Source organism: Saccostrea echinata, unplaced genomic scaffold (genome assembly GCF_033153115.1).
Source record: "Saccostrea echinata isolate AGI-Se365-2 ecotype Australia unplaced genomic scaffold, CSIRO_AGI_Sech_v1 ptg000029l, whole genome shotgun sequence".
NCBI lineage: Eukaryota > Metazoa > Mollusca > Bivalvia > Ostreida > Ostreidae > Saccostrea > Saccostrea echinata.
The window spans coordinates 11,117,035-11,134,859 of NW_026889778.1; the positions used below are offsets into that span (position 1 = coordinate 11,117,035).

Here is a 17,825-nt window from a genome sequence, read left to right on the forward strand (position 1 = left end):
ACACTGAAAATATAGAAAATGATTTCATGCATTCTACATACCGAATATTAGATTTTTACAAAGGACTTAAATATGGATATGAAAATGTCTGAAGAAGGAAAAGAAGCATCCACTGCACAGGTAATAATTATATACCTATTTTTAAAAGCATTTTTAAAGTAAAGATATTGCTATTTAGTGAACTGTTAGGTGTTCTCAATACAGGTAAACATATGATTGCCCTTTGTATTGTTGCTAATTAATTAAGATATAAAAAAAGCAGGGGGATTAAGACAAATTCGGTATATCTGTTGATATTAGTTGCTGTTTTAATTTAGATATGCAGGCATTAAGATAAGAGAAAAGAGGAAAGCAAGTCTTTGATATATTAAGGTATTATAAAAATAAATCAAACTTAAATGAAATCTTGACCTTCTATCTTTAGAGTATTGTCCAGAAGTCGGCATACGCGAGGAAGAAGACTGTAGCTGAGGGTCTTCTAGACGTGGGACTGTTAGTAGCCAACGCCTCCCAGCTAAAGGCTCTACTTGACCGGGGGGAGTCACACAGCTACTATTACCCCCTCCTGGTCCTCCTAATACTGTCTATTGTAGTACAAGTCATCATTGGATTTATTCTATTGTTTCTGGGGACCACGGAGGGGAATTTAGACAAGGACAAAAGATCGAACATGGTGAACAATGTCGTGATCGGACTTATATTTGGTACTTTGATTCTGAACATAATTATTGGGGTATTCGGAGTTTCTCTATGACATTGTGATGGTGTTTGACATTTCTTCTTATACTTATTTCCTTGGTATTTTTTAATTGACTTAAACTGTTTAAATATATATTGTTTATATCGGTTTATCAGATATACGTAATTTTACGTAATGCTGACTATATTTGAAGCATAACTGCTTCAATATCATTCGAATACTTCTTGAGGCTAAATGTATGAGATAGAATTCAGGATCCTTGACACAACATTTCACTTCAAGTGATTATTATTGAAATAGAAAGCTGAATAGATAAGTGGTTGAAACCTCGAACAAACGGAAGTTAAAGGATGAGGGATACACGAGACAGAAATCCTGAACATTTTTATCATATTCTTCCATTGCATAACATAACGATGCTTGGAAAAAAAGGAACACTTTGAGTTGTCATAATAAAGTGCACATACTCCATTTCCCTTAAATATGTTACATGTATCCATTACTTTTATTGGATGTGTTTAAAGATTTTCACTTTTCTCAGTACATGTGTAGATATGTTTTCTTTTTGTATACATTCAACATCTATATAATAAAAAATTGACTAATTAATGGGCGGCTCAAATCATGCAAGTTATCAGGCCAGTTTTAGTTGAAATTTCTAATAATTTAAAGATTTTCAATTATAATCTTCCATACTCCTTTTTAGAGGGGATGTACGTGGTACCATCTGAATCTTATGCTCACAACCTGTACTTTAAGATGTTATAGTTTTAATTTATGTTTCAGGGACTGACGAGACCGTGTCACCTTAGTGTCTTGTCAGCTAAAAAATTAACGCTTTCAGTGAATCATATTGTTAAGTTTGAATTTACTAGGTGGAGATAAATGCAATATTTACAACATTATACTACTAAGTACAGTACCTTTGGAGTGTACGTTTCCAAACGTGACATTTATGTACCGTAAATTACCTTTTTTAACGAAATCTATATGCAGTCTTGATTTCCCGAAATAGTCAAAAGATACTTTTTTATCCACGATGAAATGAAGTCAGATTTCATGTGAGATACGTTCATGAAAGCTGTAACTTTTGTGAACATATGTCAAACGTTGGTATCTCGAAGTACATGTATGAGAATTTTACGATATTATATGCAGGCTTGTGTACAGTTGTCTACCAAATACTGCTTGTGAGCTTTTACATAAGGCACATATATGAACACATTCTTCTCATTCTTTTATCTGACCTGACTTTCTTTGGATGAAAAATAATTTTAATATATATTGTATATATAAGAGATATATATATTATCTCTCTCTCTCTCTCTCTCTCTCTCTCTCTCTCTCTCTCTCTCTCTCTCTCTGAGACAACCTTTTTTATCATTCTAGTAGACTTTTGATATGTAAATTTAAATCAAACCATTTATAATGAGGTAAATGTAGGTCAAATAAAATTATCGCTGAAAGTAGTCAACTGTGAATAAAAATGATTCAAGCACATAATTCTTTGGCACATTACATCACAAGTCCAGTTCAATAGATACTAGACTTGGGACACTCTACGATCAAGAACCTGTCTTTTCGTATCCCCGATTCTACGGTAGCCAGCTGCTCTCAAAATTTCTCCTTCAGTATCAACTGAATTGCTTTCAGGAGGGTGTTCGTCAGGCAATGTACTCACCCCACCATAGCAGGGGTGGGGCACAGCATTGTCATAATCGTCTTTATCCTTAGGACAACTAAGTTCCGATGGAAAATTCTCCAAAACAAAATACTTATGCGAGCCCTCGTCCTCATACTCAGTATTTGTATTGTGTAAATTTCTGTGATGGCGGGGAGTGTTTGAATGGCTTTCTGGTTGTAAAATGAAGTACTGGTTATTTGGTAACGGTTGATTGAATCCCGGATTTACTTGATTAAACTGGTTATGGAGAGGATTTGTGTTCCGGATTACGGTCCCTACGTTAGCATTAGGTCTAGGTCTGTGTCCTGGATATTCCGCCGTGATGGGCCCACTGATGAAAGATATATCCTGCAAATTTTATATACATGTATTCATTTGGACTACATTACTTATAATATAATGCCTATATAAAAGAATATATATCCTTCTGTACAAAGAATATATATCCTTGAAGAAAAGCCTTTTTGGAATATTTTAAAAATCCATGTATTCTAACAATTAAACAAATGATTTAGTGTACAGTTGTAGTCATTTTTTCCTTTTATCTTCGTTGCTTAAGAAAATACCCGTTTTAAGATAAGAAGTGTAAAATAAATCTACAATTATGAATTAAAGTGATCATGGAATAATGTCGGAAAAAAACGTCATGTAATGACGTGTTGTTAGATATAGTTTTTTATTACTCACTCTGTCTCTTTCCTGTTCTGTTGTTCCTGTGTTTTCATCTTTCCCGTGAACACACCTAAAAGTAATGATCGCACATAGAGTAATCCTACCAAATCCAGCCAAAGGATTATGTACTGACTATGGTGTGGAGCGAGAATTATTTTGAATTTGATAGCAAATTAACAGTATCAAACAAGAGCTGGATGATTAAAATAAAAGCATCTCTAGAAAATAAGGCATTTCTGTAATGTTACTCTTTTGCACTGTGTGTATAACCTAATGCTATACACGAAATTATACACTGTATTTACCTCTTGATTTTAGCTCGGCAAATAAAAAGGACTAGGCCTAGCAGAACCAGCACAAGGAAAGCAATCCCAAAGACAGCGCCAAACAGGAACTCAGATCCAGACAGCGAGGAACCACCACCGTGTGGCGTGCTGACCTCAAACTCGTCCGCCGTGTCGTTAGACAGGTGATGATGTTTAATTCGACCATTGACGTCAATATCAATTTCCCCTGCGTGAATCACTCCACTGTTCATGAAATACAGATTTTTCTCCTGCAGAGTATTGTTTGCCTCGGACTCTGGTCTCGGGTTATTAACAGATGTGTTTTCCGGACTGGTAGAAGGATGGGTTGCTTTGGTCGTTTTTAAGTTCGCTTTTGTTGTCTGTTTGGTTGAACTCACTGTTGTGTTGTTAACCTGGACTGATTTTGTTGTTGTCTCGGGCAATTTAGAAACCGCAAGGACATTTTCTGTCGCGTCAGTATCAGAATTTTCGGCACTTGATGGCTTTCTTTTTATTTTAGATTTCCACGGTTTTTGTCTTGGCGGTCTAGGAATAATAGGAAAGTTTGTGGAGTAGCGAATCTTTGTGAACTTGTTGTACGGTGTAGACTGGTTGTGGGTAATATTCCCATACAAGTTTTCTGTCTCATTTTTATTATTCATGAGAATGCTAGACCATGGGTTGTTCAGATCATTACTTAATTTCTTCATATTATCTAGAAGGATAAAGTAAACTATATTATGCAGCATATAAACATATGTTTTATCATTTATTTATAACTGAGTTTTACTATCCAAAAATTGACGACCTTGTATGAAATTAAATACAAGTATATAATATTCATGCTTATATCTTGTAGAAAGAAATGCATTTACGTGAGTTATATTTAACAAAAAAACCATACAAAAATGTGTACAATTATAATATATTGAAGTGATTTAAACATTATTTTTAAAAAATAATCATGTTTCCTAAACTGCAAAATAATTACGGAATTTTTTTTCCTTAACTTTTTCAGACATTCAAATTTGAGAATAAAAAATCCCACCAAAATCCAGGAAAATTTTTAAATTATGTCTTTTCGAAAGGGTACCTAAAAGTCCGGACTATGTCGTGTCCGGACTTAAATGTCGCAGTGTTTATATTTTATTTGGTCAGAAATTGAAAAATTCAAACGATTAGTATATACTAAAAACTTGATGTACCTATTTGAAATGTCATTGTAATGACCCCCATTTACATTAAATTAAAATATGTGTAGTTGTGCTATTACATGTATATATATTATACTTTGTCAAAACTAAAACCACATACATGTAATATGCAATACTTTTAGATGTATCTGTACTAATACAGGAAAAAATACATTCCACCTCTAATTAAATAGACAGTACTGATTATAGTCTATAAGCTATATGTACGAGTCTAAATTGCAAGTCTAGTCACTGACTGTGATGCAAAAATTCCGACGATAAGCTTATGTATGTGGGTTGGGTTTTATGTTAATGTGAGATGACACTGGACATTCTGTACTCTTCAGATTGATACAATAAAACTGTCACCTAGTGGTCATAAACATAATATGTAATCAACGGAAACAGTGTACAGGTGTGGACAGCGACAATCTTGCAAGTGCAATTTGTATTTTAGAAGTACCTGAGAGGTTAAATAAGATAGTTATATTAATATTGTTGGTGCATTTTTATTTCAAAATAAAAAAAATCAGGTACTTAATACAAAATAGAGACCCCCTCCCCCACACAACACAATTGTTTCCATTTTTTAAATTTTTAATTTTTTTTATTTATTTATTTATTTATTTATTTATTTATTTATTTATTTATTTATTTATTTATTTGGCTGCTTTTATCTCGTAACGAAACTTTCATTAAAAGCTGGTTCTGTCCCTCCCCTCCCCCTTTTTGGTTAACAATGGTCGAATCCTCTCACGTTAAAAGAATAACTGTATGTATACCTGTTTTGTAACAAACTTTGAATTGTGCATAACAATCGTTGCGGACCCAGATTGCCGCGGGAAATATGTCGTTGGAGTACCCGTATGATCCGGGTACGTTACAGGCGATGACTCTGTACAGAAGAGACACTTCCAGACAGGAAATGTGTGAGGCGTCCTTAAGAATGCAGTACTGCTTAAGGTCGTCTGTACTCCACTGCGAGACTTCCCCGTCACAATCCACCAGTCTGCACGTGTAATCTGTGGGGAAAATATATACTGGTGCAACATACAGTTCAATTAAATTGCTGGAAGTTCAGAACTGCATTTCAAAAACTTTTACCAACAACAATAACAATGCCGTTAAGATCAGTCTAAAAGAATTAATATTTATCTAGTTGATATATTTTTCATTAGAATTTAAGGAGGCTCGGTCCCCCTTTTCAATTTTTTGGTTTGCATTAGTTTGCAAAATGAATTCAGCATATCACAATGTCCATGTTATATGTATTATTTAGTAGCAGGTTAAAAACCAATGGGAAATATTTCATGGCCTTTATACCAGAAAGAAGTATTTTCTTTTCATACTAACTGAAATTGTATACAGTGAAAGACGTTTTTACGCAGCGTTGCGTAAACATATTGATTGACGCTAATAACAGAAAACCTTGAATCGTTACTTAAAGCATACTTAATTGTGTTTATTTTCTTTTTGCGCAAAAAATGAATAGATCTACTTCGTCACAATAAAAGTGAAATTGTTGGTGACAATTGTTTGGTTTAACTTACGACAGCGGTGCATATTAAATCCCCCCCTCCCCCACTCCCCACTTTTCCACCAAAATCCTCCAAAAAAAGGTTTATCCTTTGATTTGTTTTAAGAAAAAGACTGATAAGAATTAACTTTTTCTTATAATAATTTACAATAAACATAATAATAGCCCCCTTGCTTGACAGAGTTTACACTATGTGGGTTAAAGTTACTGTAGTAAATATACTTGAAAAAGATGGGAGGAGCAACATGTATTAGAAATGTGTAAATATGTTCAAATTTGAGAAATCTTTGTAAAGCGCTGATAGAATAATAAGTCGCGCTCAGAATATGGTAATACAATTTATTTTCTGCATAAAATAAGTTTGGATTGCCTCTTGTATATATATATAGCAAGTAGAAGTTATTAGTAAGATACATGTACTTTGACTGGTCTATGAATACCCCCCCCCCTTCTCAAAATATAAGAAGCAAGGGTTATGCTATAAAACACATGCCTTCCAAAATTTCTTCAAGTTATACACATCGGTTATTTTACTAGATGATCATTCATCTTTATTTAGATAGTGCGGAAATCTTAATTTTTATTTACATGTTATTACTTAAATGTGACCTAAATTTAGGTCTGATTATAATGTATGTTACCTTAAAGGCTTCAGTCTCTTAATCATCAACAAGTATGTTCACAGATTATATACTGTTATGTTTTATTGCACGTATTTCAAATTCTCACGCGTACACATATATATATAAACAATTTTAAATTACTCTCTTAAATAAAAAAAAAACACGATTTATTTCATTACATGATTATAAAAAAAATTTGTTTCTTATTATTTAACTCTACTTTAGATTCAACATATCTTAAACTCTTTCTTTTAAAAATACTATATATTACAGCCCATTCATTAGACACTAGTTAGTGCTTTACTTAAAAGACATGATATTACATGGAAGAACAGGTTTCAGTATTTCCGAAAATGAGTGTATTTTCAAATGTGCTATTATTTATAAAGGGATCCGGTTTTTTTTTCCATTTGAATAAATTATTTAGATTCATTTGTACATACTATAATTTTTTTTTAATTTATTTTCTTTTAAACATGCATAGTCTATGTAAGTACATGTAGATAATCAAATTGGTTCCTTTGTTTCCAGCCCTGAGTGTGTTTAATGTTTACCATTATTTTGTGTAATTAATTGTCCTAAAGGAGATGATGTTTTAAGTTTTAAGAACTTGTGTTTGATCCTTTTGTTTTAACATTAACAATTAAATGTGTCCAAACCAAGAACAGGAAATTAATTGGAAATCTTCCGCGAGAACATTCGAGTACATGCACACAAACAGTTAAATAACAGGTACAAAGGAATTACTCGCCCATATATAAACAATTATTTTCTTCATGACGATGTTATTAATTTTTTTCCCCGTTTTTTTAGGTACTATTTGTTGTGCTCCATTTCATTTTGAGATATATCACCTAATTATTGTGGTTACTTTATTTAAAAGACTTACCAGTTTCGTTTTCAAATTTCGCACAAGTTCCCATATTAATCCAAAATCAGGAAAACAAGACGTGAAAATGAAATAGAGTTCATCTAATATCCACTAAATGCACATACAAAAACAAAACTAATTATAAAGGGAACAGATTTACACTATCTATAGGGGATAAAAAACAAGCTGATTTGTTTCCTGATCTGGTCATCCATCAGAATTGATGACCGTGTCCGCGGGCTCGCCATTGACGTGAGAACTACCTACATACTTTCTTTGTATTAGACTTACTCATTCGCTTTGATCGCTCATTGATAAAAATTAACGAACTAATTATCACGAACATACAAGATGTGTATTTGTATGAATAGAGTAACTGTTCATTCTTTATCAAATATTTTATTTTTTTTTTTAACGGAAGGGGGGGGGGTAAAAATTGTTTGATAAATCTTGATACATCAAAAACTTTGTAAAGTTTATTCTGTATCCATTTCTTTTTATCCGTAGTATAATCATTATTATAGTATTTAAAAAATATGTCTAAAATCAAAGTGTCAATGAATTTAAATATGCTTATTCACTAATGTATGGCACAAAAAGTGATAACGCATATCATGGGATATCACCGTTGAAATTCATATCATATGCGAGATACTAATGTTTATTCATTTACACTATACCATGCTAACGTTACAGTAAGGAATGTGAAGTAAAAATTTTAGTCCTAAACTCTTTTCAGTTTTTAGCTGGATATAGTGACACATGTTTAATTGAATTAATCAAGCTATTATCACCTCCAATTATATTCTTTTACAATCTGACTAATAATTATTAATTAAAATCGCCTCCCGTTGCGCGTGGCCTTGTAACAACACTTAGCACGTGTATTGGTTAGATCAGATGCCCCGCCGGTGAATATCTCCCTCTCAAATAATCTAAACAAATAATTATACTAATTAACTGTTTATATTAATTAACTATCTAGTGTTCCTCTCACAAAATTCACTTAGGGAATCCTCAATCCAACACACAGCGGGAGATCAAAGGTAATTATAAAACTTAGTTTACTATAAAAGAGAAAATATTTTTTTTTATTTCAACATTAGCTGGAAAAACTATCCTATAACAACGATATAACAAAAATATCCATACCGGTGTTCCCCAGTATTAAGGTATGTTCATATATTTAATTTGCAAAGTTTAATATTTAATTGCCTAGTTCAGCTTACTGGTTTTGAACGTTAGCAAGAAATAAATCAGGAGTAAGCAAAAATAAAAAAAAAAATCATTGAATTTCTAATCTCTATTGAACGTTACGATTGACACAAAAACAGTGCATTCAATGTACGTAATATATGTATATTTATTAGGTTGCTAAATAGAAAAAAAATGGGTGTCTCCGAGGCTAAGAAAGTTCCTACACGTTCCCGAATCAAGTACCGCCCAGACCAGGTATCAAATAAAACACATTTTTTTCTTTTTATCTTTTCTTTCAATGATGTATCCTTAATAAATAATAATAATAGTTCACTGCTCAAGACTGAATGTCATAAGAAAAAAATCTTTGCAAATCTGATTTTAAATTGCAATGAATGCGCGCATAACATTTAATAAAATTAAAAACATGAAGATTGGGAAAAAAGCTTAAGAATTAAAATGAAAAATTACGATCCTTAATTAATTATACTGTATTATGTGATAATTTTGTTTGACTACGTTAAAACCCAATTCGTCTTACCACTACCTTAAACTTTCTGTATTCCTTCTTCAGATAGAGGCGATGGAGGAGTCGTTTCTGACACATCAGTACCCGGACTCTGAGAGCATAGAACAGCTGGCAGAAAAAGTGGGCGTGTCCGCAGAAAGAGTAGCGGTAAGTAGTCAAAATCAATACATCCTTTCCTTAAAAAAAAAAAAAAAAACAGCGGAATAAGAATGTATTAATGTTTTTCCATTGGAAGTGAACATCATAGAAATATTGAAATGGAACCAAAAAGTATGTGATTTTTTTTAAACCAGCATTTTAAATCCTTTCGATTTGTCCTGTGTACACAAGCTATCCAGAGTACTGCATGCAGTTATCTAGAGTGATCTGCCCTTTAATTTCTAAAGTTATTAAAATCTACAGCGTATTTTAATATTCAAGCATTCTTAATATATAATTAGGCCCAAATAAGATTTATTAAATACTTTATTTGCATTATATTTTCCCCATTTTAGAGTGGAACAGTTCTCTCTTTTTTTCATCAGTACTTAGCTTTGAACATTTTCAAGGGAGCTGGTATCCTATGTTGAAAATGAAACTGGTTAGATCATTATTTACACATATGTACGACTCAGTTTTCTCGTCGTTCTCGAAACATTTTCACAAGTGCATAAAGAGTCGTTATGAGTTAAATATCTTATAAAATGCTGTAAATTAAATTTTGGTGTGTCTTACATGTATCTTTGAAATAAAATATAAACCATACCATTTTTTTTTATGAATATATATGATTCTGATAATACGCATGTATTACATGTAAGCAAATAAAGAATAATAATGTATGAACTTAGTGGGGGAAAAAACCCTAGGCCTGCATTCAACGTTCAAAATATTTGAAAAATTTTGACTTCAATTATGAAAATGAATTTGAATACCAAAACTTTGTGTCTACTAGATTAAGAAAAAAAGGTTTTTAAATACTCTACTACATGTAAGTACACAATGAAATTATCTTTTCAGATATGGTTCCAAAACAGGCGTGCTAAATTCAAGCGAGAGTCAAAGAGTGTTCAGATGAACTGGATGAGAAAGCAGTTTTATACGGGCACACCGGAACAAACTTCGAGCTCACAGAAGAGTTCACATGTCATCTCGTGTAACCCAACAGACTTCAATGTGGAAAACAGATTGCAACCTGAGTGTTTACCATCCAAAAAGTAAGATTATAAATAATAGTACATGTACATGTACTATATATATACGTATTTCTGGTAATATCTCCAAGAAGTTATGACAATGCTAAATACATGTACATGTATACACGCTCATTATTTATGGCAATTTCTTTTTTATAGCATCCACTATTTACCGAATTTGAGGCAAAATCTCCCCGATGACATCAGTAATTCATCATTTTCCTCTGGAGTTTCTTCATCTCCAAGTCCCCCAACTGCTTCGATGACGTCATCACCGCCATATCCATTAGCTCATCGCCACAGGATGCCAGAATATACATCAACATATCCGGCATTTTACCCACAATACATTGCAGACTATCACCAGCCCTACTTCCGCCACTACGCTCCTCCTCAGTCTACGCTGCCTGTGAATCCCATGCACGTGCCCTTCACGCCAGGATACCAGCTGATGACACTGCAATGACGTGTACAGAAATTCTGTGATATGAAGTTATATAACGACTCTGTTAATTAAATTTCTTGTACAATTAATCTTTTGTATAGAATTTTTTCTTTGACATATCGTGCTATTTTAATCTTGAATAAATAATTTTCTTGGTACTAGTGTGATTATTTTATATAAGATTTTTAAACATACAAAGAACTAATAGTAGAAGAGTTCTCACTCTCGTTAGTACAACTGATGAAGGTCCACTGAGGTTCTGATCATCTCTGTGCTCTCAAGAACATATGTATCAATGTGTAGGATGTGTTGAATTATTATTTAACACCGCATGTACAGCAGACAAAAAATATAAAGTACATGCATGTAGAGGTACCCATGTTTACTTTTTTTTCTGTGAAGATAACAATTGTTCTGATCAGAATCCAGACCATGAATTGCCGCTATTATTATTTATAAAAATTATCATAATATTCAAACGTTTAAAAGTATACCAGACTCTGAATTCAAAGCATTAAAAAGAACATATAATACCGGTGAACATTAACTGGCAAGATTGGAAATATTTCTTTCCGTTAGAGTCAAAACATTTGATAATAGACAGTGAAATTAGCGGGTACAAGTCGGCGCGGGCATCTGAGAAAACATTGGATTGAAATTCTAGTTTGAAATTCATTTTCATACCACTTCAGCTACTCTTGTATGCACAGTGTTAGTGATTAATCCAGAAGACAAATAATGTCAATTTCGAAATAAATTGATATTTATATAAACCAGACTTTTCTCTCCAATGTTTTCTAAAGAAATAATAAGAGGACGAGTATTTGATTCCTGATGGGGTGGTTGGTAGATCTAAGAAATAAGTAGGAAAGTTTTCGAGCTCGGACACCCCCCCCCCCCCGGTTCCTTTTTTTTGCTTGTCAACCATTTTTTATTGAACAAGATAAAAATAATATTTCTTGTCATCCTAGAAATAAATATACAATGTATTCTGTTTTCTGAAGGCATGAATGGAAATAAATTTAACTCCCCTCCCCTTTTAGAATCAAATGACCCTCCCCTGAAAGAATATATCTATATCTTCTTTATACCGTTTGTGTGTCTTTAAAAACATTGGATTGAAAATTCTCATCTCCATCAATTTCAAACTGTTTGGGAATTGAAATCATTTGTCTTTTGGATAAAACATTAACGCTTTGCGTATGAAAATAGCTTAGGTGGATTGAAAATCAATTTCAAACTTGAATTTCAATCCAGTGTTTTCTAAGACGTCCGTGTAGAATTGTACATGTATCCGCCCATGTAATTGTCTATCATCAAATATTTTGACTGCAACAGATGGAAATGATGTAAGGTGTATATTTTCAATCTTGACATTTAATGTTCCGCGGTCTTAAACAAATTGTATGAAAAAAATTGAATGAAAAAAAACTTTTTTTTTTAGAATTGGATACTTGGATTTGTAATATACAGGCAAAAGTGGTTCGCTTGAACTTCATATGAAAATCTTTTATTAGAATTCTTCGCATGGGAAGGACTTCAAACGTTGAGATAGGTGTATGTGGGAGCGTAGCGGGAACGACAACTCTGGATAGAGAATGAGGCTATCCTTCGTATAGTTTCCTCAAACCTTGATCTATTCTATCCTTTTTCCTTAGAAAACAGATTTTTGCTTCTTAAAAGTTAATTTCACCGTTGATTTATGTAAAGTTTTCCTTACTTACTCAATGCTAGATTCAGGTACGCATGATTATACAAAAATAAACTTGATTAATGTCAGAACTTGAGCGATTAAGTAAAATCGATTTATAGTTGTCTGAACAGAAAGCTCGATTTACTCCACTCCGTGTCTCAGTCTAAGGAACCTAGGCATTCCAGTCAAGTTGACTTCATGAAAATATCCAGAGTGACTCCCTGCTGATGGTACCCCAGTGACTTCAATTGATGTCAAAGAATGCGTAATAAAAATGAAAGAATGAGCAAATTTAATTTTACATGAGAGCAAATGTCTTATTTTGTATGGGTCTTGTAGTTTAACGGGCACGTAGCATCGGAGGAGGGGTAGGGGATCCAAACACAACCTTTTTTACTGCCGAAAATGTTTATTGAAAAAGAGTTCCCCGCCCCATATTTTGGTTCAGTGCAGTCAAATCAGAGTAATGTGGTAACGAGTGAACAAAATTTGGTTGTGTGAAAGAAGTTGGAACCTATCCCTTCCGCCTACACAATTTTCTTTTTTTTTTCAAATTAGTTGTTATTTTTTGTGACTGCCCCCTCCCTTCCCCACTTTCAAAAACGATACCACGTGCATGTTTAAAATTCTATACATGTATATATAAAAAAAAAACATGCAAACATTTTCGCAAACAAGTTCTATGTACAGTTCTATTCAATCCAGATTCTTGGCAAATGCACTTGTTATACGATGGACACCTGCGATATGTCTTGTGATGTCTCAATTCTCTACCAACACCGAAAGAAAATACTGTGACCTATAAGTCAAACCATTTCCACTATATGGAAAACTCTTTATCTGGTAACATTATGACTAGTGCATTACTATAGTGCTGAGGTTATCAAGAGCACAGACAGGACGAGACGCTCTGATAGAGGACTGGCCTACAAAATGAGGAGTCTACTAATTGTTTATTCTTTAATTAATTTGTGTAAACTTAGCTTTGAGTTTCCAGGTAAAACTTTCTTAACTTGATCAAGTGTATCTTTTGTACAAGTCTTTTGTGGTCTACAATATATAATGCATAATATTAATTTGTACATGTATTGCTTATGTTTGAAATAGACTCTGAGAAATTAAACCGTGTATTGTTACAGTAGCTCTGTTTTAATTGCTGATTAAATTACACTGTATTTTGAATATGAAAAGTACATATACATGTATATCTTATTTCTAAATTAATAGTCAAAAGATACTTGTGATCTCGGAAAAAGGGGGGTCTGAGATTTGTTGGTAATGTCTAAAAATTGCATGTTCTCAAAAATTTTCGCAAAAGATTAAATAAGACTATACAACACAGTTTCTTCTAATCATCAATAACTTCACAGTGATAAAACTTACAATATTTAATCAATCTGATTAAAATCAGATCCTTTGATCCGCTCACATAGATCGCTACACAAGGTAGCGATCTATATGAGCGGATCAAAGGATCTGATTTTAATCAGATTGAATATTTAATTAAAATATAGATGAATATTATTTCAATAGATTGTACAATTATTCCCCATAGAATACGTATAAATCCGAACCGTGTACGGTTAGGTTGGAAGGGTTACGACGCAGAAGAAATATATTACAATATAATTGTAAACCTACCCCCTATTGGGGAATGTTTACTATACATGTATATTGCAAATTTCCCGGGGGAGAGGGGGTGTCCTATAGGGAAATATTTACTAAATGATACCGGTATATCACCAAATCGGCCACATGGGCACCTAATGGTATAGAATAACAGTAAAGAAAAATGTTTAATATTTAATTAACTCAACCTTTTTCACATGTATTTTTGAATTTCAGAGAAACGACAAGCCGGTTTAATACCAAACTGTGGAGGTAATATAAGTTAATATTCTATAGCTATCTTTTGATGTATGTTTGTATTTATAAGTTGAAAACACATTTTCATTACAACAATACATAGCTGGAAAATTCACTAACTTATACATGTTACACAAGAGTACAAGACCTAAGGATGATAATATCATTCTGAAAAAAAAAATCCACTTTGAAAGAGGAGAAAAAATATAACTTTTTATCGACCATACCATCTTCTCTGCATATAGCTTCCTCCTACACGACCAGAATGGGAGAGGATCGTGCATTTTGGCCGTGGTTTGCGACGATGCGAGCATACTTGTTCATAAAGTTTTTTTGTTTTGAATTAAATTTATTTTTTATTTAAGTTACCTATTCTGATATACTAGGTTTTATGTGATAAATGTTGGTTTTTGGAAAATATATACTCTTCTTTTTTTTACCACTGACGTATCTTCACACAACTTTCCTTTTTTTAATTATTAATCATTGATGGATTAAATCCATTAATTAATTTAATTTTTACAGACCAATGGTCAAATGTACCTAACCCCTGTAAAAACAACCATAATAACCAACTATACTACCCCCACCCCCACGACAAGGCCAAGTTTCTACAGTGCACGGCGGATGGGGAGATGTACATTATTCAGTGTCCCCAGGGGAAGGAGTATAACCCCTCTGTTACCAGCTGCGCTCCTCCCGTGACCACTACAGTACGTAACTGCTCTTCATTTTTTTTAAATCGTATATCAGAATTCTGTCTATTAAAAAAAGTTCTTTTCTAAGGAAGACCAGAGTACATGTATATTTGTCGTAAAAAGGAACTCATTGAAGTTTCATATTTTTGGCTAGCGCATACAGCAAACCCGATTATTAAGTTTTGTCGCAATTAACATGTAGGTATAAATATATGGATTCGTCATGATCACTTTTTTACAGCCCGCTCCAGTTACTGTAGCCTTTAGAAATCCCTGTACAGCGTCCGCGATAGCCAGTGGACAAATTTACTTCCCATACCCTAACGACAACACTAAATTCATGGTGTGTGAGGGTGTGGACCAAGTGAACATAATGGTTTGTCCTTCTCCATTAATCTGGGACAATACAAGGCAGTCCTGTGTCTACGCCGCCATTATCGGACAGACACCACCACCAGCCGCAACCACCGTGGCACCAGGTAATTTGTTTGGATAAATGTATGCAACATATCATGGTCATCCAAACAAATACTGCTCATTTTAAAACAAAATTGTACATTTCAGTTGAATCTGTGCAAATATTATCGATTGGAATAACATACATTGTACTGTTTTCACGAAGATGCTTTATAATTAAACACAACAAATGTACTGTACATTTATATTACCTTGAAACAGTTTACATGCATGTACATGAATCAAGGGGTTTCATATTAAGTATTTTCCATAACTTATGATTTTATACAATAAATCCATTGGAGACAAAGTACAAACATTGTTCTGTTCTCATGAAATTTGTATAAACGATGTCAAAATAATATGATACTTAATATCATATAAGACACCTAAAACTCTTTTGGATGCTCTACTTTCTCATGAATTCCTTTTTCAGATTCCTCACTGTCAACTTGTCAACACATGACAGTACCCCCAGGAGGGGTCTACTTCTCCCACCCTAACCCATCCAAGTTCATTCAGTGCGCCCCAGGGGGTACGGCGTACGTCCTAACCTGTCCCGAGGGAACAGTGTGGAACGAGTTCAGTAAACTGTGTGTCTCCCCATTTGGTAATCCTACAGCCTCCCCGTCATTCTAGAGAGTCCATAATAGTAGATATATATTATTGACTGTATTAATAAACTTCTCAGAAGCTTTTTTTTTTTTTTTTTTTTTTTAATTTTTTTTAATTTAATTATTAGTTAACATCAACAAAGAACAGCAGCACATGTATAGTTGCTTAAGAATGATCGGTGCAGTCAAAAGTTTAAGATCATCATCACTGTAAATACCATTTTCAACGAAAAGGATTGTATGCGTCATAAAATAGGTCATGGGAGAAATTACGATATTTGGTCTCTATCATTGAGGTAACCACGGTGTATTAAATTGAGATTTCATAGTGCAGATAATGAACAGTGTTCATGCTCAAAAGTCCGAATTAAAACAATACTATGTGAGAGCAGGGCAAACACGGACCCTGACAAGAAATCAGAGGTGGGATCAGGTGCCAGGAATGGGTATACATCCCCTGTCAATGAGACAGAACAGCTGTGCCCTGTCATGATCGAGTAAACAGAAAATTCCGTACATAATCTAGTATGATAAGATAGACCTAACAATTAATATAAAAAAATGTCAGTCAACATTCGACCTAACGACAAGATGTATTTGCAAATAAGGTCATTGTAAATAGTCAAAAAAAAAAAAAATCAGTCCACAGAAATTACTTCTTGTACGGTTTATCCTATCTTAAATTTTTTACAAAATATCTAAAAGTGTTTAAAAGAAATCAAACTGTATGCTTTTATTCCCAATGTTTATATCAAACTTATGTATTTCCATACAATACATGTACTCCGTTTGAGAAGCTTCTAAAAAGATTTGAAGGCTTTACATTTTACCTTTAAAAAATTGACCTAACTTATTTTAAATATGAAATGTGCAGCCTTGTGACAGTATATTGTCCTTTTTTACAAACTATCGTCGGCGACAATATTCAACTATCCTTGAGCACTGCACATTCTGTCGTCCATAGACACATATTGTCTCCGGCTGAAAAATTATACATGTGCATATTGTCACCGGCGACATTATGTACCTACCCTCACTGTACATATTGCCTCCCCACAGTCAGGTTTGCTTGAACTTGTGAATGTACTTGATGTGTAAATCATACGGACGTGTTTCGTAGGCTATTTCATGCAGCGCGATTTTGACGGTACATGTACATGTATATTACGGACACTTGACCTCATACCTAATAATTAGGTATAGGGTTATATTTTTTATAAGAAAAATATGTAACGTCAAGTGCCTGTGGTACATATTGTTGTCTTGTATATATTGTCGCTGACGACAATGTGTAACTACTCTCACTGTATATATTGTCGTCAGTCTGTACATATTGTTGCAGTGTGGCAACGCACTTTGAAAAAAATTTTTCAAAGTGCGTTAAAATTGGGACAAAATCAACGCACTTTGAAAAAAAAAATTTCAAAGTGCGTTAAATTTGGGACAAATCAACGCACTTTGAAAAAAATTTTCAAAGTGCGTTAAGAGTGTACATCAAGATTTTTTACCATGGAGACACTTCACGCACTTTGAAAAAATACGTATAAAACAAAATTTCTGGACTAAGAATTTTAGTAATAGATAG

The 17,825-nt window shown here is 33.3% G+C and overlaps 4 protein-coding genes across 4 annotated transcripts; 3 read left to right on the forward strand and 1 right to left on the reverse strand.

Moving 5' to 3' along the window:
- Positions 1–1,242, forward strand: LOC133194492 (ninjurin-1-like). Its single transcript, XM_061330438.1, has 2 exons — positions 1–120; positions 425–1,242. Exons 1-2 carry the CDS (start codon positions 73–75, stop codon positions 752–754), a joined length of 378 nt encoding a protein of 125 aa, XP_061186422.1. The 5' UTR covers positions 1–72; the 3' UTR covers positions 755–1,242.
- A 1,001-nt stretch (positions 1,243–2,243) lies between these two features.
- Positions 2,244–7,619, reverse strand: LOC133194962 (uncharacterized). The gene is made up of 5 exons (XM_061330855.1): positions 7,586–7,619; positions 5,319–5,558; positions 3,362–4,058; positions 3,072–3,126; positions 2,244–2,732 (listed from the first exon to the last, which is right to left on the reverse strand). Exons 1-5 carry the CDS (start codon positions 7,617–7,619, stop codon positions 2,244–2,246), a joined length of 1,515 nt encoding a protein of 504 aa, XP_061186839.1.
- Positions 7,620–8,956: 1,337 nt separating this feature from the next.
- Positions 8,957–10,934, forward strand: LOC133194493 (homeobox protein NOBOX-like). The gene is made up of 4 exons (XM_061330439.1): positions 8,957–9,019; positions 9,339–9,440; positions 10,293–10,489; positions 10,628–10,934. Exons 1-4 carry the CDS (start codon positions 8,957–8,959, stop codon positions 10,932–10,934), a joined length of 669 nt encoding a protein of 222 aa, XP_061186423.1.
- A 2,605-nt stretch (positions 10,935–13,539) lies between these two features.
- Positions 13,540–16,322, forward strand: LOC133194494 (uncharacterized). The gene is made up of 5 exons (XM_061330441.1): positions 13,540–13,603; positions 14,452–14,487; positions 14,998–15,185; positions 15,412–15,649; positions 16,063–16,322. Exons 1-5 carry the CDS (start codon positions 13,540–13,542, stop codon positions 16,263–16,265), a joined length of 729 nt encoding a protein of 242 aa, XP_061186425.1. The 3' UTR covers positions 16,266–16,322.
- Positions 16,323–17,825: the final 1,503 nt, after the last annotated feature.